The 24,747-nt window shown below is 44.8% G+C and overlaps 1 protein-coding gene across 1 annotated transcript; it reads right to left on the bottom strand.

Moving 5' to 3' along the window:
* Positions 1 to 5,654: 5,654 nt before the first annotated feature.
* Positions 5,655 to 24,746, bottom strand: LOC132087559 (somatotropin-like). The gene is given in 7 exon segments (XM_059493915.1): positions 5,655 to 5,855; positions 8,416 to 8,577; positions 8,939 to 9,055; positions 9,672 to 9,704; positions 9,706 to 9,835; positions 10,706 to 10,764; positions 24,579 to 24,746. Coding segments are annotated over 7 exon segments (870 nt in total).
* Between the last annotated feature and the right edge of the window lies 1 nt (position 24,747).

The following is a 24,747-nucleotide window of genomic DNA, read 5'->3' as shown; positions in this document are numbered from 1 at the left end:
AACCAGTGAGGAAATCACTGAAACAGCTAACAGATGGAGCACACCTACAGGAGAAGGGTAAAAAGGGCATGGCAAGGAAGACGTCCAGCCTTCATCAAAGGACCACTGAGGAAGATGTGGATCCTCCCTCAGTGCGACCACCAGGGTGTCCTATGCCTGCTAACAAAATGATGAGTTCTAAGGAATAGTTTGCCTAACCACACCTTTTCTAAGGAAAACAATGAATATGCATGAGTTATAGCCATATATTGTAGCAAATACTCCCTTCTTGGATTTCATCTTGGAAATGTCTCTTGGCCCTGTTTGGGGCAATTCAATTTCAAGGCACAAAATATCCAACAGCCCTTTTTAATGCCATGAATATCACATTGAGTCTGGTTGGTTCCCTCCCCTCCTCCAGTGATTCCTGGATGACTTATGGTCCCTTGTTTCCTCAAGACTCTTATAAATCCTAACTTGAATTATTTAACCCCCATTCACTCCCCCTTTCCTCCACTGACTTTTATCTTTTGTTTCCTTTACCCTGCTGTGTTTATTTTCTGCTCTGTCATTCCAGTCACTTCATTTCTCCTTCTGTCCTTATGCATCTTTCATAATTTGCCCCACTTTTCTCTGGCAAGGGGCAGGTTTTCCTACTGATGGCATCAATTTTTGTGGCATATCTAGGTTACTGTCAGGACTTCTTTCCTGTGTAAAATGTCTTTCATTTTGTATGAATCTGCTTTAATATTTTATCCCACATCAAAGAAGTATAATGAAATCATTGTCCTGAAATGGCTTTTCTGTGTTGAGGAAAAGGAGCAGAGATAGGCTGGAAGGTATTATCCCCAGCTAGTATTTTGGTGCAAAATAAGCCACAAGATTCAGGGGAAGGAGGAGACTGGAACAGCTGAGAAGATCCTCATGTTTGGAGTCTGGATTAGAAGAGAATGGAATGGATCCATCTGTACTTTGCCTTATAGTAGAGAACACTGAAAGCCTAAGAACAAAATTATCCCTATCCCAGCCAAAAGCAGGACAGACATGAACCATTGAAATACTCTCCCTCATGGCCTTTGTCTCAGAGCTAAGCAGCACAGAGATGAACTACTTTAAAGAGAAAGACCCAAAACTTATATAAAAAATCCAAAACTATATCTTTGCCATAAAATCTTATTCACAACATCTCAGGATTCCAAAACCACTCAGGGCTCCATTACTTACCTTTTCTGAGCTGCACATTTTCCCAAGCTGGTCCAAAATGGATCACAAGGTGTAAATGAGGCTTATGACCCTCATTCATAGTGGTGGGAGATCTGCTGCAGTCCTGGTGATCTAGGGATACCTGTGAGGCAAGGTTGGTAGTTGTTTTATCTTTTTTTGGAAAAGTGTATTTGATCTGACAAAGATTAGGTTCATTTTTCCAGTTCATTAAGTTCATTTAAGTTAATTTTGCAGCCTTCACAGTGCTGCATTTTGCATTGGTAGATAGAAAGGTGTTGATAACACACAAGTGTTTTGGCTACTTCTGAGCAGTGCTCTCTAACATTGCCCTTCCCCATCAAGGGCTAAGAGTGGGCAAGATCCTGGAAGGAGGCAGAACCAGGCCAGCTGATCCAAATTACCCAAAGGGATATTCCACACTGTATGCTGTTAGGTCAGATATAAAAGCTAAGGAAGGGAGGAAGAACAGTGGGCATTCATTATCCTACAGTGTTTGCCTTTCAGAGCAAATGCTATGCATGCTAAAATCCTACTTCTGGGGAAGTGACTGACCATTGGAAGTAGATGTTAAACTTTCTTCCCTTTTGCTTACGCGTGCAAAAGAATTTGCTTTCTTTTTGCTTTAGTAAACTGCCTTATCTCAACCTAGTAGTTGTCTTTTTGTCTTATTTTCCCTCTCCTGCCCGCTGGGAAGGGGAGTGATCGAGCAGCTTGCTGAGCACCTGGCATCCAGCCAAAGTCACCCACTACAAAGAAGAACTAGGGTTTGAGAGGACATTTTTTCAGGATCAGAACTGCTGCACCAAACTGAATTGAGGATGTTGGTCCAGTGTCCCTTCCAGTGTCCCTTCCAGTGTCCTTGGAAGGGTTGATTAAGACGTCAAATGCACATATGCAATATTTTAATAGGCACAACCAATTATAAGGCACAAGCAAAATACTCTTAATTTTCAGGATGGTGAGGCCCAGGCCCAGGCTGCCCACAGAAGCTGTGGTTTCCCCATCCCTGGAAGTGTTCAAGACTAGGTTGGATGGGGCTTGGAGCACACTGGTCTGGTGGAAGCATCCCTGCTCATGGCAGGGGTTGGAAGAGGATGATCTTTTAAGGCCTCTGCCAACCCAAACAATTATGCTATTCTATGGTTCTATAGTTGTTTCTATGGTTCTCTATTTGTATACATGAGTAAAGGCAACCGGGAGCTGAAAGCATCACCAGAGCCATATTTTATCCAGATTTGTCTAGGTTCACTCCAGCTTTCTTCACAGCCAAAGGAGAGAAACAAGTACTTCCAGGAAACAACACAACTCATCCTAAGGAAAACAGTAAAAATAGCTTACATGAATCATATCCCGGAACTGATCCAGAGATGATAATCTCAAATATTTAAATTTATATTTACATGTCTGATGTCCAGGGAATTGAACTCCCTAGTGTTGGCATCCTGTGGCCCAGAGAAGCACACACAGAAGTCTGGAAGCATGTTACATGAAGTATGCATTGCATGAAGGATTGCACAAAAAACAGAGGACAAAGCCTTGCTACAATAGCAAAATATGAATTCTTTGCATCTAAATTTAATACATCCACACACCAATCCCAAACAATGCCAGGGCTCCATCTGTTAACACAACATCATCTACTCTGATGCTGTAAAAAAGCAAGACACCTGGTGGTTTTTTTGCTTGTTTACAAATAGAAAACCAAATCACAAAGAATGTAATTACTTTCATGCATTTGTAGAGTATAGCTATGGCACATTCCCAACCTTAGAAATGAGTGAGTAATGGACTTCCTGCTTAAGTCTAGGTACACACCTGCACACCTTACAAGAGGCTCCAAACCAACAAGGCTCCCTTGCAAGCCTTATGGGGGACCCCATCCCCCTGAACAATTTACAAGAGACCCCAAAGCCCTGCCTGCCTTACTGGGGGATCCAAGGCCCTGTAGGCCTTGGGAGGGCTCCTGTCTGCTTTACACTGATCAGGCTGCACACTCATACTCAACCCACTCCAGCTACTTCACCCTCTGCACCAACAGAGAGACTAAAATCACCCGACAAACATAGCAGCAGACATTTGGAATTCAGATGGAACCTGCTCAGGGTATTTTAACATGGATCCTTTGGCTCCTTCATGCTTCAGAGTTCCAAGGTGAACTCATGTGGTGCTGGGAGTCAGGTGTTTAGAGAAGAGACTCCAAAGGTAATGGCCTAGGGTCTTATATGAGTCAGCAGATTGTTGAGGATTGTTGTTCCATGTTGTTCCATTGTGGGGGATTGTTGTTCCATGTGGGACCATCCAGGACCCACTGTGGCAGTTACACTTGCACCACCTGAGCTGGGACCGAGGCCCCTTGGCAGCTCCACCTTCTACACTCACACAGTCAGACTGGGTTTCCTTACTGGCTCAACCCCTGGTTTCCCACAGCACAGTCTCAGACATATGGATCCTTCAGCTAATTTAATTGTGCAAGAAAAAAATAACAGCTTGGGGTGAGAGTCTCCAAGAGCAAGGAGGAATCCCCAGGAGAAGAAACCTGCATCAATGGGGACTGTGAGGCCCATAAGGGCTCTGATGGCTAAGGGGGATGTTCTCACCAAGCACAAGAAAACCCTAATCCTAACAGGACAGTTGGATGCAGGGGGATACATTGTCCCTAAGGATGATGAAAAGGCTGAAATAACTGAGTGTTTCCCCAGGACATGGCTGTTCACAGCATCTGCCTTATGGTCCACTAGAGGGACTGGGCTAAAGCATCTTGTCTTTGGGTGGTGATGTACCTGTGGTAGTGTGTTTTCATAAGTTTTCCAGTTGTTTTATTGTAAAATTTAGTTATTCAATGTTAGTTAAGTACAATGGTTTGGTCCATGTACCCCCATTTTATCCCCTCATGATGGTTTCTGCCCAGTTGTTTATTCCCAAGTTTTCCCGCCACTTGGCTGTGACTCAGTGTATCCATCTCCCTGTTCCTCCCCTCCTTTCCTTGTATGGCCCTGTCAATCCAAGTTGTGCTAACCCTCTCTCCTGTCTGTCAACCCAGATCCACCCATTATATCCTGAATATATATATATTCTGAATATATATAATTCCAGGATGTTCTATGTCAATCACCCTGGTTCTAATGGGCTTTCCCTTTATCTAGTCTTAGTGGTTTAACTAACAGGTCAAAATGCCCATCAGATATCGTCAGGGAGGTTTCTTTGGTTCTAGCTTCTTTATAGAGGTTTTGTTACAATGGGCAAAACTTTATATCAATGTTTGAGGCCTGAACAATTTTAGTCTCTGACATCAGTGAAATCTCTACAAAGAAATTAGTCACACTGTCATCCCTCAGAAAAACCCTTTTTCCTGCAAATTCTGCTGCTGAGGTAGAAGCAGGGTTTGCCTGGAAATGCCCAGTGGACCTTCCTTGGGCACAGGTCCACTGCCAGTAGCAAGGCCAGAAGGAGCAGAACACACATGGGATGTGTGAGCAGGTGTGAACAACTGCCTGTAGTCACCTGGTAACAGAGGAGGCAGAGCTGGGACATGGCTGTGGCAGTGCTCATGTGTCACAGCTTGGAGCAGGACTGGGGCTCTGGCCATGGAATGTCCATCACCAAGACAGACTATTTCATACTCATAGAACCATAGCATAGGATCCTACAGTGGTCTAGCTTAAGAAGAATTGTCCAGTTCCACCCCCCTGCTTGGGAAGGAACGCCTTCCACCAGACCAGGTTGCTCCAAGCCCCATCCAATCTGGCTGTGAACACTTCCAGGGATGGGGCAGTCACAGCTTCTCTGAGTACCTTTGACAGGTCTTCATCACCTTCATACTGAAAAGTAAAGATAAAACACAGCAGGACCTTTTCCCAGAACCTTTTCCAAACAAATGTCTGGAAAGTCTTCTTTGGGGATACAAGCCTATTCCACCTTCTCTTGAACTTTATTCTTTATTGCACTCTGTTCCTTCAAGCCCTAAATCCAGCCATCAGTACCAGCTTCACATGTTTTGGAGCAACTTCATCCCTTCCAACCCAAAACCCACCTCCTCAAATCTATCCTCAGCACCAAATCCATACCCCAGCTCAAAATCTGCACCCCTAGTTCCAAATCCACCCTCCTCAGACTCAAATCCACACTTCAGCCCCAAATCTACTCCCAAATTCCTCCCCAGCTCCAAACCTACCCACAGTCCCAAACCTACTCCCCAGTACAAAGCTATCCCTAAATCTGCTTCCCCTATCCCCCCAAGCTCCAAATACACTTCTTTAATCCCAAATACACATTGTAATTTACAAATCCACCCTGTCCCATTGGCCACTCCTCCCTCCCAGCCCCTCACAGAAGCCTGTCCCACCCCAAGAAGCAGACATGTTGGCAGTATGGGGTAGCAGGTTTATTCTCCAGTTTTCTTTCAGAGAAGTAGGGCAGCCATGGTCAGCAAGGGGCTGGAGCAGGAAGGGAGCTCAAAAGGTGCAGTTCCCCTCTCCATAGCGCCGGCACTTCATCACCTTCAGGTAGGTCTCCACTTTGTGCAGGTCCTTCTTGAAGCAGGAGAGCAAGCCATAGTTCTGCAGTAGCGCGTCCTCGCTGCGCAGGTGGATGTCAAATTTCTCGTATGTGGCTTTGAGGATCTGGGGACCCCGGGGCCCTCGGTCCTGCAGCTCCTGCAAGAGGATTTGGAGGTGCTGGGGGAGGTGCTGGGGGCCTGGGAAGGACATGGGCCACAATAACCTCATGCAGTGCCCCAGGCTGGGAATGGCCATGAGAGTGCTGGTTGCCAGTGGCTGAACATGAGCCCGGGTGTGCCCAGGTGGGCAAGGAGCCAGTGGCACCTGGCTGGTGTTAGCCATGGTGTGTTCAGCAGGGCCAGGGCAGTAACAGCCCCCTGGCCCTGGCACTGCTGGGGTACCTCCAGTCCCAGGGGCAGGTATGGGCCCCTCCTGGCAAGAGAGACATTGAGGTGCTTGAGCATGTCCAGAGAAGGGAATGGAGCTGGGGAAGGGTCTGGAGCACCAGGAGCAGCTGAAGTAGCTGGGGAGGCTCAGACTGGAAAAAGAAGGCTCTGGGTGGACCTTCTCACTCTCTATAACTCCCTGATAGGAGCGTGGAGTCAGGTAGGGGTCAGGCTCTTCTCCCAGAGAACAAGTGACAGGACAACAGGACACAACCTCAAGCTGTGCCAGAAGTGTTTCAGGTTGAACATCAGAAAGAATTTCTTGGCAGAAAGGATTGTTAAACATTGGAAGGGACTGCACAGGGAGGTGGTGAAGTCACTGTCGCTGGAAGAATTCAGGGAATGGCTGGACATGGCACTCAGTCCTCTAGTCTGGTTGACAAGGCAGTGGTCAGTTTTGGACTTGGTGATCTTGGAGGTCTTTTCCAACCTCAGTGATTCTATGATCTTCCACAGGCCCCGTGCCACAGTTCCCACTGAACTTTAAATGAGGTCAGGGGTTTCTCCCTCCAGTCTTAAAGAATATTTCAAACATATTTTTGAGTGTATGTGTTTGCAGGAAGAGCAGTGATGCTGGGGTGATGCTACAGTGAGAAGGGAGTGGGCACAGGGCTGCAGGGAGGGAGGAGTGTGTCTTTGGGGTTTTAAAATAAAGAGTAAGTTGCAGGGTCACTCTGTACCTCCTCCAGTCAAGGAGATGGAACCAGGCAAATAATTATCTCTGTTCTCCCCCTTTGCCAGAAAACAAAGCTCTAACCCAGACCCAAGCCATGTACATCTGGAGCTGAGAGCTGCACTCCTCCTGCCCTGCTGTGGTCACCAGCTGCCACAAACAGGAAAGTTTTGGTTAAGGAAAAGGAGCTATAAATGGGTGAAATATGACAGTTTGGCTGGTTTCTGTGTACCATCTCCTAATGCCCAAGCACATCCCAAACAGGGACCAAAATCATAGAATCATGAAGTCACAACCTGGTTTGGGTTGGAAGGGACCTTAAAGACCATCTCATTTGAGCCTCCCTGCATGGGCCAAGACACCTTCCACTAGACCAGGTTGCTCCAAGCCCCCTTTAACCTGGTCTTGAACACTTTTAGGGATGGACAGCCACAGCTTCTCAGGGCAACCTGTGCCAGGGCCTCACTACCCTCACAGTAAAGAATTTCTCACCCACACAAAAATCTGGATGTGGTACTGATACCTATCCCTACCTCCTCCTGCTGAAGTGCCAGGACAGAAGTCTCTGTTTACTCTCTGAGTCTGACTTTCAGAATCATTTTAATGCTGGAAGATGTAAACAGTATTCCAGACTCATTTCTCACAGCTGCAGGTCACAGAGCTCCAGCTACAGGGTGAGTCTGCCAGATAAACTTAATTACAGAATAAACATAACTGAAAAGGTGTCCTGGCAGATAATACATTAAAATCATTTAAAGCAACAAAGCAAAAATGAAGTCGATTATAAAGGGGACTTAGAGCAAAGGTAGAGAGTGACTTTTTTACATGTACAGATAGAGACAGGACAAGGGGGAATGGTTTTACAAAAATAGGAGAGAGTTAGATTAAGTATTAGGAAGAAATTCTTCCCTATGAGCATGGTGAGGCCCTGGCACAGGTTGTCCAGAGAAGCTGTGGCTGCCCCATCCCTGAAAGTGTTCAAAGCCAGGCTGGATGGGGCTTGGAGCAACCTGGTCCAATGCAAGGTGTCCCTGCCCATGGTGTGGGGTTGGAAGGAGATAAGCTTTAAGATGCCTTCCAACCCAGACCATTATGTGAATCTGTGATTAGTTCCTCCTTGAAGAGGATCACCCCACAGCTTTCAGCTCTCTGGATGCTGTATTGGTGTATGAGAGAAACACCAGAGTGCAGGTTTCCATCTGTACACAGATGTTGTTATATTTGCCACATTTTGAAGTATTTTGCATGGAGATGGTAGCAAATATTATTTTACTGTTAGCACAACTGAATATTTTTTTGTTGCTGGGTTTGGAAAGACTTTGCGGGTGAATTGTTCTGATTCCTGAGCAGTATCCCTTTGCAATGGGTGTTAACATCTGTTCTGTGTTTTCTTATTATCCTCCCTAGTGATGAAACCCAATGTACAGTATCAGGATTTCATTATCTAAAGGTAAACAAAGTCCTAAAGCTATCACTGATCTTCAGAGCGTGGTGAGATATCTCAAGGATCCGTGAGAGCTGAGGCCCTCTGTGTGGGAGATCTCTATTTAATCTAATTCTGTCTAATTCTATAGTCATGCTACATGCTGCAACTTACCCTCATCAGAGCTTGGATTCCTTCTTCCAGGTCCTTTAGTTTTTCATACACTCTGTCTGAGGTGCCAAAAACCAGATTGTTTGTGAACATCTTGCTTAGGTACTGCACCGGGGTCAGCCAGGACTGGATGAGAATCAGGGAGAACTGAAGAAGCTCCATGTCCTGAAATTAGGATAAGAAAGGATCAAAGCTGTGCAGGGGTATTTGATAGCAAGTCCTGCTCCCTCTGGAAAACCTGGAGATGCTAGCACTCCTACAGCTTCAGCAGACACAAAGTTTTCAGTCTGAAGAGCACCACCCAGACCTGTGCAGACAATAGTTTTTCTCATGCTTGGGACGGGAATGTGATTTACAGTGTAGCCCAGAAAAGTATTTCTTTCTTTATGCAGGATTCAAGTAATCAAAAAGGGAGGAGAGGGATGAAGCACTCAAGTGTTCACAGATGAAAACACTGTTCCTGCAGTGAAGCACAGCTGGGCTCTTCAGGCAGGTCTGTGCTTGCCCTGAGGGTGAAAAAACTTACTGATTTCTGCTGAGCATCATCCTTCTTCACGGGAGCAGGGATGGTTTCCGAGTAACAAAACGCTACCTGGGAGTTCTTGTTTGTGTGTCTTTGGTCCTCTGGAATATAGGTGCGTTCCTATGGAGACATCCCAAACACACACAGATCTATTGCCCATATTCTGGAGGTCTCAGACACTTCCCAATCTGTTCTGAATGGTTACTCTTTGCAAGAAAAAAATTATGAGGTGCCTTTGGACAGGGTTGGCAGGTAGGAATATTGTGTTGGCACAATAGCTACTGGGCCTAAAGGTCATCCTAAGCCAAGGTGTTGAGGTGAACAGAAACCACATCTAAATTAGGTTCTCCCAAGGAGTAATGACCCCAAAGGACAGCTCATGCCAGCTCCTGTCAGCAGAAGAAACTAGATAGTTTTAAGCACTCAGACTCTCCCAGGGCCAGAGGTGACCAAGACAGGAAATTCTTGTCAGATATCTGTGCCATGTCCCAGCTGATCCTGGGAAGCCAAAGTCCTGGGAAGGGGGAAAGAGCAGGATCAGAGTAGGGGGGCAGAGGGCTAAGAGGAGGAAACAGGGTCCAGTCTGATTGGGACATAACCTGTGCTATCCCGTTTACACCCTCTCTCCTCATCAAAAGAGGACAAAGCAGATACCAATAGTTGAAAGGTGTCTGTTACACAGTCCTGAAGCCATCAAACCAAAGCAGAGGAGATTACTAGAGACCAAAGCACTTACAAACTCCTTGTATGTCTCGGCAGCCAGGAGGTGAAGGTGCTGAGCCCTCAGCACAGCGTTGGCAAACAGGCTGGAAAGAGGCACGGTGGGAAAGGCAGCCGCTTGCTGTGGCCACTGCAGTCCCAGAGTGATCACAGCAATGGTGAGAGGAGAGAACCATGACCCTGCAGCAAGGCACAGCAAAAGGTGTTAGCCATCCTCAGGAAATCGGGTTGAGGAGGGAGTGGCACCTGGGAATTAATTTCCAGGTCTCTTCTGTCCATGCTGTCTGAAGGCTCGTCTTCCTTGGTGCCTCTTGGCACCAAGAGTAAGCTTACCCTTCTCCAAAATTCTTTGAAACTCTTTCACCAAGACCTGCCCCCACCAATAGTTTGTGCTTCTCCTAGTGTTACCAGCACTTTATTCCTGCGTGGAGTCATGGCTGCTCCATGAAAACTAGTATGTGTCCCAATGTTTTTCCCTGATACACTCATGGTTTTCCTTTTCTCATGAGTCCTTGCCCATGTGAAAAGAGCATGGTGCACTCTGGTTACATGAGCAAGCGGGGGATGATGAGTGCCAGATGAAGGCACCGCACTGTAGCCATGGTTTAGGCTGTACTGCTGATGTGATGCTGGCTGTCTGCCTCACTGGGTCAGAGATGGTGGCATTACCTGTGCTCTGACTGGCTCTCTGGGATATGACTGCAGAATTTGGTGATCTTTGTCAGCCTTAAATGTTTTCAGCCTTTGACACCTGACTCACACTAGTGTCTGCTGTGAAGACCACAAACTTAATCTCAGACAATACCCCTTGGAGGAGAAATGCCCTGGAGCCTGTAGGATTTGGCCTATTTAGACTAAAGATTAATTCATGAATTAAAGTCACATTGCAGGGAAAGGTATTCTTTTTCATTGGTTTATAAAGTGCAATAGTTTAAGTTAGGGCTGTCACAGAGCATGTGTATCCCACCACATACCACCCCATCATCATCTCCTCTCACCCTACACACATGGCAGCACTGACAAATCCTTTAAAACTGTAATAAAAAGTACCTGGAGCCATTTCTGCCTGTTGAGTTGCTCAGGTGTTGCTTGACAGCGAATATTTTCTCCTTTCATCTGTCAAGGGGAACTGTTGAGCCACCCTTTATATAGCAGGGAGTCTGTTTAAAATGGATCTGTGTGTCTACGACCACAACAACTGCATCTTCTCCGTGCATAAATGCACAGCTGTTCACAGTGGTGTTGCCTCATTGCAGTAATTTATACACAAATGTACAAGTTGTGAAGGTTGTTTGCCTCAGGATAAAGTCAGTGCTCAATGATTTTGCCATATCCTGCTGTTTATCGCAAATAGAAGTTTTCTGGTCATTGGAATACCCATCCCAAGTCACATCAATGCTTTTACATGGTGGAATTTGTTTTGTCGACCTGCTTTTTCCTGTCTGGCTCTGCAGCCTTGGCTCACAGTTCACAGGCCTGACTGACCATTTTGGGAGATTTCTGACTTAAAGCAAATGGCAGATTATGCCACGGGACGTTCACGTTGGATATGAGGGAAAATTATCTCCTCAAAAGGGTTGTACAGCCCTGGCACAGGCTGTCGTGGGCAGTGGTGGAGTCCCCATTCCTGGAGGGATTCAGAAGCTTTGTGGATGTGGATCTTGGGGACACAGGTTAGTGGTGGGCTTGGCAGTGCTGGGGGAACAGTTTGACTCAGTGATCTCAGAGAGCTTTTCCAACCTAAACAATTCTGTGATCCTATGTTTTCCCTTGTATTGTTAGTGGGGATAGAGCTGGATGGATGTTGTCAGATTAATCCTATTTCTTTCAATTTCTACAAAAATATCAAATATTCAGCAAATAGTATTGCTGAGCTGGTTTGCTGTGGGTGTGACAAAGAGCTATCATGCCTAGGTGCTTGTTTGGGTTCCAGCCTACCCACTGCAAATCCAACTGCCAGAGTTCTGGGAGGTTTCTCTTATTCTCAGTCTGTGAGGAGATCTGGTTATGAACATCTTCCTGCTCCTGAACAGACTAAGCAGAGGGTTGCTGTCGAAAGGAGGTAGAAGAGATAGAGAAGAAAAGGTGGGGAAGACGATCATAGAATCATGGGATAGTTTGGGTTGGAAGAGACCTTAAAGCTCATCTCATTCCAAGCCCCTGCCATGGCACACCCTTCACTAGACCAGGTTGCTCCAAGCCAGCCTGGCTCCACAGCGCAGCTACACTTTCTTTTGAGCAAAATGAAACAGAACCTCAGATGGGCAACTACAGGGCAGGGGGATCTTAAAGGTCTTTTACTCCTCATAAGGCACTGATTACCCCAAACCACACTGATTTGAACTTTTGTTGGCAGTTCGGGGTCTATTTCTTTCTGGTCAAGTGGTGATTTGTTTTCTCCAGGCCCTGTGTTTGCCATGCCTCCCCCAGACCCTGTGTTTGCCATGCCTCCCACTGCGGGTCCAGTTTCCAAGAGGCAGTGTCATCCCTGGTGCAGCTGGAGCATAGGGTGGAGAGGTGGTTAATAAACATGCTGTGGAGAGCATGATCTGTTCTGAAAGGCCCCTGGGGTGGAGGTGTGGTGGTGTCACAAGGTAAATGTCAGTCCTTGCACAAGTGGGAATGACTATCAGGTATCCCATCACCCAAGAGCCAGCAACATCTGGTTTTGTTTTTCTAGTCCAGATTATGTTTAAATATATCAATATTTGTCAGAGATGAGCAGAGCAGCAGCACCTCAGCACAACCCACGCCCTGCTGCCTGTGAATGATGATAATGTACCACTGCAGCACCTTGCACCCATGTTCTGCTGCCTCTCGCTGTCACTGGCTGGCTCTCTAGTTCTGTTAGGGAAAGCTTGGTGCTAAGTATACATTTTTTATGTTGTAGCCAAGCATGGAGATGCTGGGATGATCAGCCTGTGCAACTCCTCTGAGCCTTGGGTTGTCCCCAATAATTTCTGGGCATTAAATGAGAAAGAAGCATTGTGGGGAAGGCAGTGTGACTGAAGTGTTGGGCTGGGCACACCACTGACAAAACTATAGTTGCATTAGCTCTTAAATCTCAACTTAGCATTTTTCTAGATTTCAGACACAGGCATTTGCAACCTATAGCAGTATCTCTTAAAATCACTTGTCATTTCCAAGTTCCTTTTCTTTTTTGAAAGAGAGAAAAACCTCACTTCTCTTCAGCATGTTCACACATCCACCCACCTTACCCTGAGCATCACCTACTCTAACTAGTTTCACTAAAGAAGTGAAACAATTCTCCTTGCAGGTTAATGTGCTCCCTGATTCCTAGAAACCCCCTATCTTGGGGTGGCTGTGTGGAGAGGACCTTCCCAGCCTGTCATTACCTTCCTACCCCAACCTTCCTAACCTGGACCTCCCTGGGTAAGCACAGCTGGTAAGTCCTGACCATGGAGACACGGCCAGCCACAGCCTGGCTCTGTGCATTGGAGAGCAATGACATGACTGACAGAGGATTGAAGTGGCAGTTGATACCTCTTCCAGCTCACTGCTCAGAAGGTAAATTCCTTCTGGAATTTATGGATTTTGCTTACTGGAGGCAGGACTGCACAATTTCCCGGAACCCATTTGGAAAGATTTTAGAAACATAAATTCATAGAATGACCAGGATTGAAGGGGACCTTAAAAATTATCTTGTTACAACTCTTTCCACTAGACCAGGTGGCTCCAAGCCCCATCCATTTTGGCCTGGAACACTTCCAAGCAGCAGCTTCTCTGGGAAACCTCTGCCAGGGCCTCACAACGCTCACAGCCAAGAATTTCTTCCCAATATGGCATCCAACTCAGCCCTCTGTCAGTGTGAAGCCATTTCCCCTTGTCCTGTCACTACACTGCCTTGTAGATAGTCTCTCTCCATCTTTCTTGTAGTCTTTTTATGCTAAAGAGGTACAGGACTGCAAAACCAGCCACCCTTGTTCAAGCAGCTCTGATTCCAGTTTCCAACATGTGGAAATGTATTTTATGATTATTTTTTCTGAAAACTCTCCTGTTTTCTGCATCCATAAATGTTGGTTGGAGTTTTTTTAGCCTGCTTCCTTACTAAACCAATCTAAACCACGCTATTTTTCTGCTTTACCAGTCAGCCTGGAGGTCTGCTGCTCATGCTCATTTGCCACATGGACCATGGCCTCTCTCCCCTGCTTCTGCAACTGTTTTTCCATAATAATTACCCATAAGAAAAATCATATACAGAGAAGTGTGCAAAAGCAGTCAGTAAGATTGCTATCTATAAAGTGCAATTTCCATGTGACTGGCTCGGGGCTGCAGCACAGGAACCACATAAAGGGGTTTCAGATCCCAGGAATAATCCCTACCCATGTCCTGGGGAATGTCACGGTCACTGCCCATGCCTCAGTTTCTCCATTAGTAAAATGATGGTCCTGACACTCATTAGCAACACAGCTGGAAAGCAGGTAATGATTGCAGAGACACAGGTAGATTAAAAATAAATCTCATCTCTTCTGCTGGAAACAAGGCAAAGTCAGCCAATTTTGCCCCTTTCCAGTGATTTTTAAAATAAGTCTTAAATTGAAATGCAGCAATAGCAAGTTGTCCAGAAACAGGCAGCAGCAGGGAATAAAAACAGACTGTGGGAAGAGTAATTCATTCCCATTTTTTTATTCTCTCTCTCCACCAGTGGATCTGACATCATGTGTCTCTCAGCATGAGCTGCCACTCAGGAACCATCAGCCTTAACCCTCCTGGGCTGAATTGCTTGGTCAGCGCCTCTCCAAATGAATGCACTGTCCTTGGGGATGCCAGTGGGGTGGAGAGGAAAGGTGCTGAGCTCAAATCCCAGCTCTAGCAGTGCCACAGTCCCATGGAAATTCCCAAAATAGCTTCTGCTGGAGGGTTTTCTGTAGAGTGTGGAGAGGAGCCATCCCAAGGCGCACAGTATGAGGAGGACCAGACCCTCTCTACTCTGGGGATAGACTGAGAGAGGTGGAATTGTTCAGCCTGGAGAAGAGAAGGCTCTGGAGCCAATTTAGAGCCCCTTCCAGGGTCTAAAGGGGCTCCAAGAGACCTGGAGAAGCACTTTGGACAAGGGCATGGGGGGCCAAGACAAGGGGGAATAGCTTCCCATTGAGAGAGGGCAGGGTTAGATGGGATGCTGGGAAGAAATTCCTATCTGTCATGGTGGTGAGGCCCTGGCACAGATTTCCCAGAGGAACTGTGGCTGCCCCATCTCTGGAAGTGTTCCAGGCCAAACTGGATGGGGCTTGAAGTAGTCTCCAATAGTGAAAGGTGTCCCTGCCCAGGCAGGGGTGTGGAAGATGATGCTTTTTAAGGTCCCTTCCAACCCAAATCATTCGGTGATTCTATGGCTTAGGGTGTTCAGCACAAGATGTCACAAATCTGCTGATTAATCACTTTTGGCTTGATCTTGGTGGCTTCCATTCCAAAAAAGGCACTTTCTAATCCAGTGGTGCTACTGGAGGTGGTCAGCAAATACAGAGACTGCCAGCATGGTTGAACTGCAATTTTATAAGTCTGCAAAAGGGCTTACTCAGTTTGTAATTTAATTTTGGAAAAGTCATCTTACTGCCTGCCTCAGTTTCCCCATGTATGAAAAGGGGTTTTGAAGAGGAGTCACTTTCAGAAACATTCCCCACTGCTTCAGCTCCCAGCTGGCAGAGTTAGGAAAAACCCTTTTCCTAGGATGCTCAAGAGATGAATTGGACCAGCCCTGAGATGGAAAGTGTATTCTGTGACCACGTACCTGATGTCTGTGCATTTCTTAATTCATTTACAACAACAAGCTCAGAGGTAGTCATATATTACCCATTTATTAAAATGTACATTTTTTGGGAAAACCCACAAAAGTCAAAGATTTGGTCCTTCAAACTGTTCTGGGTAGACTGCTTCTCAGGGCATTAGGGTTGTGACTCCTTTCCTTTTTGTTGTTATGGTTCACTAATGCATATGGTCTAATATCTGCTTGGTTTTATGTTCTGATTTTCTTCCTGCTTCCCTGCATCTCTGTTTTCAATCTGACTCCATCTCATCAGACAAATTAAATCTGAAATGCTGGAAAATGTTTTCAAGTGAATTAAAAATTTGATTTATTTGGTGTTTCTGCTGCCTCAAGAAAGGCCATATATTCTCCTGATATTATGGGGAAATTGCTTTGAATTTATGAGAAAGCCAAGCTCAAATTATGGTTATTGAATATTTCCATTAGCAAGGCTCCCTGCGACTATGACATTTTTCTTCTTCTTTGCTTAGGGAGAAGCTTGAATGAAACCCTGGGCTGTTTAAAACTTGGCATACTCAAAATTTGGCCCTTCCTGACTCCTCAGGGTTGTTATGCACCCAGTCAAGAACTCTCAGTTACTCCTCTCTTAAGGCATTATTTATTTATTACCTTTAAATCCTTAGCTGAGATTTCCAGGACCTTTAATTGTCTTTATTTTTGCTGTGAGTTTCAATCCAGTGTTTAACCCATTCCCCAGGAAGAGGCAAGGAAAACACCCTGTTTTACTGCCTTACACTTCAACCACCATTTTTTGAGCTGCTTTCCTCTCTCTTCCTTGCACATCAATATTTCAGTGTGCAGCTCTAATTTCAGTACTAAAATCCTGCAACTACAATCACTAGTCTCCACAGGGAAAAGCTATCATGGCAAATTCTTGGGGCAAACCCACAAGATTGCAACATTCAGTGGGGAAACCTGGCTGCTAAATTCTTCCAAGATGCCATCTTTGAAGGAACCAAGGAATCACAGAATGGTTTGGGTGAGAAGGGACAAGACAGTTCATCTCATTCCAATCCCTGCCATGGACTGGAGCACCTTCCATTGGACCAGGTTGCTCCAGGCCCTGACCAACCTGGTCTTGAATACTTCCAGAGATGGGGCATCTGCCATGGACATGTCCTGCTCCCACTGTGAATCCCAAATGCGTGGCTTATTTCCTCTGGACACGACAACTAAATTGCTTGGGGACTTTGTGCCACTGGCTTCTCTTACCAATTGATCCATCTTTTAAGTCCTGAGTGTGACACTCAGGCTGGGTGGAAGAAGGTGCTTCATTCAATATTTTCTGTAAGGGCATTAGAGATTTCCCAGATGTTTTTCAATCTTAAGAGCATCCAAGCAATTTGGAGATACACTGCACTTTGTATCTGCTGTTTGGCAATGAATGAAATAGTCTGGATGGATTTGGGGAGAATAAACAGAATATTCCCCCTTGGTGGAAATAAGCTTATTGCTCTAGAAAAGCACAATTATACAGTGATCACTATTAAAAAATAATTAAATAAGGATAATTGGTACAATCCTACATTAGCTTTCAGATACTGATGATAGTCAGGACCAGCTGTTGATGATGTCTCCAGACCTCAGCAATGTATTAATACACAACTCACGTGTTTTCTGTTCTGTGAAACACCTCATGGTTTTATAGCTCACTAGTGGTCTATTGACCACAGGTTAACACTGGATCAGTGCAGCAGAGCCTGTGCTTTACCACATGAGACACTTCTGCTCACATCTGCTTATTTCTAGGGTAATTTCACTGATGATGTGTCAGAACAGAGTAATAAAGCCATCCAAATACGATTAAGCACAGCTGACACCTTTATGATGCCTTTTGCAAGTTAATCACTCACAGCTTTAATGATGGAAATGGTCATTGCTTTTATAGTCAGGATTTCCTCTCCCTTTGAAGGAGAGTCTGAGTTGCTTCTACCACCACAAGAGAAGGCAAAAGGGAAGCATTGACCCAGCAGAGGAAAAACCAAGAGTCTAATACCTAAATTTTTCCAGAAGAAACATATTTATTACATGACAAAGCAGGGCAGGATTTTCCCAAAAGTGAACTTGGCCATTGGGGCTAATGTTGGGAGCTGCTGGTGACTTGTTTGTGCATCCAACATCTTGTAAATGTCAGACAGTGAGCAAATGGAATGGGAATGCCCACACAGGCCCAGTGGCTGGAAAGTCAGGGTGAAACTGGACTGTGCTGTATAAACATTTCCCCAGAGAGTCTGTATTTACAAGATTTGTCTTTTTACAGCAACAGCCGTGAATAATCCTGTTCATTTGGAGTGGAAATTCATGTAACAAGTCCACTGGTTTGGTTGTGGACCACATGGCCTTTCCATCCCCATCTCCTAATAGAAATCTATTCAGATTGTGTCAGCTGCTTAAGTATTTGGTCAATTCTGCTGACATAACTGTCTAATTGTCCCCATTTATCATGGCTCTTCTGGACAGGATTGCAATGTGAATTTGTAATTCAATGCATCTGTCAGAGGCTGGGGGAGATGAGTGTCAGATGGGGAATGGACAGACCCATAACTGGCTGAAAAGGAAGTCGTAATTCATTCCCATTACAGCTTCTTGGCTCCAGCTAGGCTGGGAGTCTAGGCAGGGAAAAGATCTAGAAAGATCCGCCTTCTAGTAAAACCTGCCAATCCTCATCAAACAAATTACCTTGTTGGATTTAGCAATTTAAGCTTCATCTTAAATTGGATAGGTTTTTCTAAAGGGTAACACCAGAGTTGCAGAAAGTATCTTTTTCAGGTCCAAAGAAATCCCTTCAAAACAGGATACACAACTCCTATGATACAGTTATTAAAGTTATTAGAAATGCCTTTGCCCAAATGAAGGTGCAAATGAGACCATATGGCAAAGTCAATAATATAGGTTTATTTGATAATAAATATGAGAGGACACGTGTCTGCACCTCTAGGGATGCAGCTATAGAGACTGGGGAGAAGCAGGCTGGCACAGCACTGATCAGGATGGGCTGCAACAGCACAGCACGTTCCCCTTGGCATTCCCTGGTAAAACACACCTTCCTGCAAATTTGGATCCTCTATTTAGTCCAGAAATCACCTCCTGGCTGCAAGAAACCAACATCTGCTTGCTTTCCTTGCCAGCTCCACCACATCCTGCCAGGGCATCTTGGTTAGCGAAAGGAAAGGCTTGGGCATCACCATTGAAGAACATGTGGGTTGCAAGGCTCCTGAGATTTTGTGTAGATGGAAGGTCTGTCAGTGCCCAAGATCTGCAGCTTTGTGTCCTTGTGAGGCAGATATCTGCTCAAACATGGTCTGAGCCAGCTCACAAGGGAAACAAAACACAGTACAGCTTTTTTCCCCAGAGGGGAAGGATCCCTGTTGCATTTTTCCATTCAAGGACAAGGACATGCTTTTGTCCAAACCCAGCTGTGTCGTTTACTCTTTGCCCAGAGTTTGCTCTGTCATTAGCTTTAAGAGAGGACCAGGCAAAAAAAAAAACTGTTGTGGAGGAGGCTGGTCACTCAGATACAACAGGCACAAGGACAAGGTGTGCAGCCTTTTCACAGTGCAAATATCCTCATTAATCATCATTATGAAATCCAGGCAGTCATGGAGACCATTGAATGTGACAGAATAAGAGAAGGAAGGGGAGGGAAAGCAGAAAGTCAAGGAGGATCCTTGCTTCAAGGCTTCCAAACATCCTTGGGCTGACCTAGTGCTTTTCAGTAATACCTGGGATTTTGAGGTAATACATCCACTGATCTTCCTGTTTCATCTTCCTGTTTCATTTTTCCTTTTTCTGATCACTGTTTCTAGGTAGATGTGCTCAGGGTATCCCCTCTATTTGAGGGATAGCACTGGAAAATCTACATTCTGCTATGGAGCACTTCTAAGCTTTCCTTGAAAGCCAAAGTGTCAAAGAAATAGAGAAGTGTTGTATTTTTTTTTCTTTATTTTTCCCAGGAGAGGGAGAAAAAAATAAACTGTATATGTATTTGAGTATTTCCAACCATCTGCTCCTTACCAGGCACAGCAGCCCAACACACACCCAGCTGCCCAGCATGCACTGCCTCACCTGCCTGCTCAGGGTCCTGGTTCAGCTGTTTCCATGACAAGAAACAGTGAGATGTAATTAGAGGCTCTTCCTTCCACATTCAGTGGGATGCTGACAAAAACAGATGCAGATGCCATGTCCTGAGATACCTCCCTGCCTCTCTCTCTGTCCTGTGACCCCTCCCACCTCAACTGTCAGGGGATTTATTATCACGAAACCTCTATCATAAACAAACTAGAGGCTTTTTCAAGGAAAGAGGCTCTGTTGAGCTATAGATCCTCTTCTCTGTGAGATGCCTACATGCTGCTGTGACAGTCTCTTTTTTGCAGGTGAGGACCCATCTGTAACAAGGCTGAGAGTTTTGAACAGGGTGAGATTTGTAGTGGAGCTGGGTGATGAGTTCAGTGCTTCTCCTAGGGGCCCAAAAGCCACCCTTCCTCCCCTCCATGTACCCCTCACGTTCACTTCTATGTATCTTTAGACAGATGTAACCAGAGGTGAACTTGATTTGGTTTTGGGAGGGAATCTGGACCCGTGTTCAATATTTGGGCTGTAATCAAACACCAGCATTGACCCCTCTGTTTTCCCACATTACATCCATGCTCTCATTGCATCCATCTGCTACAAAGCAAGGACATAACTCTGCTTCAAACTTTTCTTCTCAAGGCGCTAAAATGCTACACAGAGAATTCTGTACAGAGAATTCTGTACAGACAGCACAGGGCACCCATGAAGGGTTTTTACATTCACGTGTAGACTGTTTTCAACCACCCAGTAATCTGGATTAAAACAGACTCCAGTGTCCTGGCCCCGCTACTGGTTCTACTTCAGGAAAGCCACCTCTGACCTAAGTTTGCTTAAAACAAACCTCATCTGGGATTATTAAAAACCAAAAACCAAAAACCAAAAAAACAATAAAAACCAAACAAACAAACAAAAAAACCCCCCCAAAACCAAAAAAACCCAAACACACTCTTTTCCTCAGCAGCCATTTCCAGACTTTTGTTGCCATTAGTGTGAGTTTCATCAAATCACAGAATGGTTTGGGTTGAAAGGCACTTTTAAATATCCCCCAGTTCCAGCCCCCCTGAAATGAGCAGGGACACCTTTAACAAGTTCAGATTGCTCAGAGCCGCAGCCAACTTGACCTGGAATGTTTCCAGGGATGGGACAGCCACAGATTCTCTGGGCAAATTGTGCCAATGCCTCACCACCTTTAGAATGAAAAAAATTCTTCCTCATATCTAGTCTGGACGTATCCTTTTGCAGTTGAAAACCATTCACGCTTGTTCTATTACTGCAGGTACAATAAAATCTCTGCCCCCATTTCATACAAGCCTCCTTATTCCTCCATGCTGCACAAACCCAGACTGCTGGACCTCTGCCTGCATTTGCAATTTTAAGGATACTCATAGCAGTAGGGAAAAGAGGACAGCACCTTTTCAAGAAATTCCTATTGGAAAGCACAGCAAGAATAGACTGAAATACAGCCTGGATAAAGCTACAGAGTCCAGGACTGGTGGTTTTAAGATGACACCCAATGGTGTGGAGCAAGACTGCAGCTAAGGTGTTCTGGCCACCAGGCCAGGAATAACCTTAAGTGTGCAAACAGTCCTTAAAAGATACCAGATTTAACTGGAACATCAAAATAAATTTTTTTAAAAAGTGAATGCAGGTGAAATTTCAGCCTGTGGCTGGTCTGGAACTGCCTATCCCTTCCATCTTCAGAGATGTTCATGGTGGTTTTGTAGTGATTTTTATTTTATTTTATTTTATTTTATTTTATTTTATTTTATTTTATTTTATTTTATTTTATTTTATTTTATTTTATTTTATTTTATTTTATTTTATTTTATTTTATTTTATTTTAATCAGCAGAACATTTAAAAGACCTCGGCAGGAACCATGGTCCTCACACTGTCCAATGGGGATAGATGGTCACCCTCTGGTACGAAATAGGGATGTGCTTTCCACTCCTCAGAGGTGATCTTCTGGAATTCTGGCAGTGCCCTTACTTTGGACAAGGTAAGCACTCTCCATGCTCGGTCTTGGTATGCAGCTGATATAGTCCTAGGGGCAGAGAATACTTGGTAACAAGTGTTCTGGCACCTCTGTGTGGGGTCAGTCCCTGGAGGCTGACTGTTTAGGAGGAGGGTATGCCATTTCTTTAGAGAAGAGCTTTTGAGAAGTTCTTCTCTTCGATGGATGCAGTTGGATGGGTTTGGTTGAAGTTTTAGGTGGCAAGAGCTTTTTCAGCTGACATATTCGTGAGCTGCTTTTTCGCCTGATATGTTCAAGTTTGTAACTGACTCTGTGAGAGTGAAAAGATTTATTAGCGCAAAGGAGTTCGTGTTGCCTTTGGAGCGTGGTGCAAATACGAGTCTGCACTTGGAAGGGGAAGATCATCGAACTCTTTTTGTCCTGACATAGCTGATTGGAGAGGAGCAACGTTTTCAACTTGGATCTGCACTTGGCATGGATTAGAGCTAGGCGAGGTGCACATCCTATTTTCCATCTCCTTTCTTTTCAAGTTGACAGCGTCATCGTGTGGTTGTTTTTAGGAGTGCTCACGGCGCCCAGGAAAAAGGCAAGTGTTTTTCTGTCGTGTTAGTGTGGGAGCAGTTAAGGTAAGATCTCTGTTGTGGATCCTGGCTCTTTGAGACCAAAAAAACATGGGCATGTATAGCGCTGGGAAAGAAAACAATTTTATTGTTGGCTGTGCATCTGGTAGGCTGCAAAAAAAAAAAGGGAATTCTAGCTTGGCTCATTTTCTTCTAGCACTTTTTTCAGTGGGACCAGCTGCTGAATATTTCTACTTTTGTAACTGCTGTTCAGCCTGAGATTTGGATTGTTTGTCCTTAGTCCCCAGCTAGAGAAGGAATTGTTTTGTCTACCTTCAATATGAAGAGAGCTTACTATCCCCTAATATGAAGCTCAGAACTACACACTAAAGCAGTACAGAATCTGAAAAATATAAAAGCTAAACCCCAAGGCATCAGGCCTACCAACAGAATTCACCGTGGCAGTCATAAGGATTAAAATTCAGCGAGAGCTACTTGTGCTGCTACCTATGCTTCTTCCAAACCCTCTGTGGAAACAACTGTGCCTGCCTTTAGGCTCCAAGATCCAGAGAACACAATAGTAGATGCAGTGGAGAAGGGAAGGACAGGTGATTTTGGTGGGGCAGCCCTGCACTGGCTTTTACTTCTAGAGCTTTTTTCTATTAGAGTAGCTGCTGGATGCTTGCAACAAAGACATGGGAGTGAAAAAACCTGATGGCAGGTCTGTCTGGAAAAGAAGATTCATTGTATGTTTCTGTGTCAGCCTTCCCCTCAGAGCAGCCAACAGCAGGAAACCTTTTATGAGCGAAAAAACCTGTGGATGTTTTTCATTTTTGTGTGCATATTTCAGCCTTCCAAAGCACATTCTTCAACTTGCAGCTCTTCATGCAAAGTCAGAGCTAACCCATCTGATTTGTGAGATCACAAAGCAAATATTTTGGCCCCTGGGCCCGATCTGTGGAAATTTTGACAGGGGGATGAGTTTTGGAAGCATTTAAATAGTTATCAAAAATCACTCCTGAAGTGCACTTAGGAGCATTGTTCTGCCCTGGTCACGGAACATATTCATTGCTGGGCAGTACAGACGAGCCCATCTGAGGTTTGGGAACACGCTGCGGCCCCATGGCACAAACAGGCCATGCCTCTGATCCCAGGCCACAAACAAACTGTGAAAAGTGCATATTATATGGCTCTACACAGATATTTACTGTATGTATTTTGCTGTATTGTGGGAAAAATGAATGTATTTTATGATGGGCTTTTTGCAAATATTAAAATGAATATTATATATGTTGTGTTAGAAAGTAATGCTGTATTAATTCTCTTAAGTACTGTGTTAAATATAGTTTTAAGTTATTAAAAAAATGTTAAAATAGAAACTATGCTATGTAGGACACTTTTTCTAAAGAAAGGACTCACAGCAAGACAGCAGCCACAGGACACCTAAATCTTTCAGAGAAAAGAATTTATTGCTCTCTTATCAGAAGGTACTTCTTGCCTTGAAGGCACAGTTAGGATTCAGAGGAAGAAGTTGACACTGACGAGACAGAATCCTGTGTTTGAATGGAATTTATGCATCATGTATGAAGTGTATGAATATGCAACAGGTTGTTGTTTTTAAGGGTTAATCCTCTGTTAAGAGGTGTCCTTTTTCGGGCTTATTTTGCCCAGAAAGAGGTACCCGGACGTCTGTAACTCTTTGTATTTATTGTCTCATATTGTCCTAATTCACTTTGGCCAAATTGTTATTACTCTAATTGTATTACCATTTTTTATAACCATTTTATTACCATTAAACTTTTAAAATTTTAAAAACAAGTGATTGGCGTTTTTCACATATTGATTAGTAGTGCTGTATTAACATTTTAATAGTATGATAAATGTAGTTTTGTAGTTAAAAGGTAACTTTAGTAGTTAAAATAGGAACTATGTAAGTGGGATATTTTTTAAAGAAAGGAATGAGGTACTCGCAACAGATAGCAGCCACAGGACACCTAAATCTTTCAGAGAAAAAGAATTTATTGTTCTCTTATCAGAAGAAGCTGACTTCTTCCTGCCTCACTCAGGATCCAGGACGCCGTTAGGATTAAGAAGTTGACACTGACCAGACAGAATCCTTTGTTTGAATGGAATTTATGCATCATGTATGAAGTGTATGGATATACAACAGGCTATTGTTTTTAAGGGTCAATCCTCTGCTAACGGGCGTCCTTTTCCGGGCTTATTTTGCCCAGAGAAAGGTACCCAGACATCCGTAACTCTTTGTTTCTGTTGTCTCGTATTGTCCTAATCCAAATTGTCCAAATTATTATTACTCTAACAGTATTAGCATTTTTATAACCATTTTATTACTATTAAACTTTTAAAATTTTAAAAACAAGTGACTGGCGTTTTTCACACAACCAGAGTTTCAATCCCACTTTAAAGACAATCTCCATTTAAACCACGGCAGGAGCCCCCTCGAACACCGCATGATCAAAGCGGCGCAAACACCGGCGCCGCCTTTCACATCCCTCCGGTGAGACACCGGTACCGGGTCACCCACGGCTGCCGAGCGGGACAAAGGCAGCGGGAAGGCAGAAAAGAGAACACCGGAGTCACACACAGGCCGCCAACACTCCAAGACCCGCCAGCCCCGCTCGGGGGCGGCCGCGGGGTACGAGGAGCCCTCCCGGCTCCGCCCGCCCTCCTCCCCCGCCATG

The sequence above is a fragment of the Ammospiza nelsoni genome, chromosome 2 (assembly GCF_027579445.1).
Source record: "Ammospiza nelsoni isolate bAmmNel1 chromosome 2, bAmmNel1.pri, whole genome shotgun sequence".
NCBI classification, from domain to species: domain Eukaryota; kingdom Metazoa; phylum Chordata; class Aves; order Passeriformes; family Passerellidae; genus Ammospiza; species Ammospiza nelsoni.
Note: the sequence above shows the minus strand (reverse complement) of the source record. Positions and strands in the feature narration are given on the sequence as shown.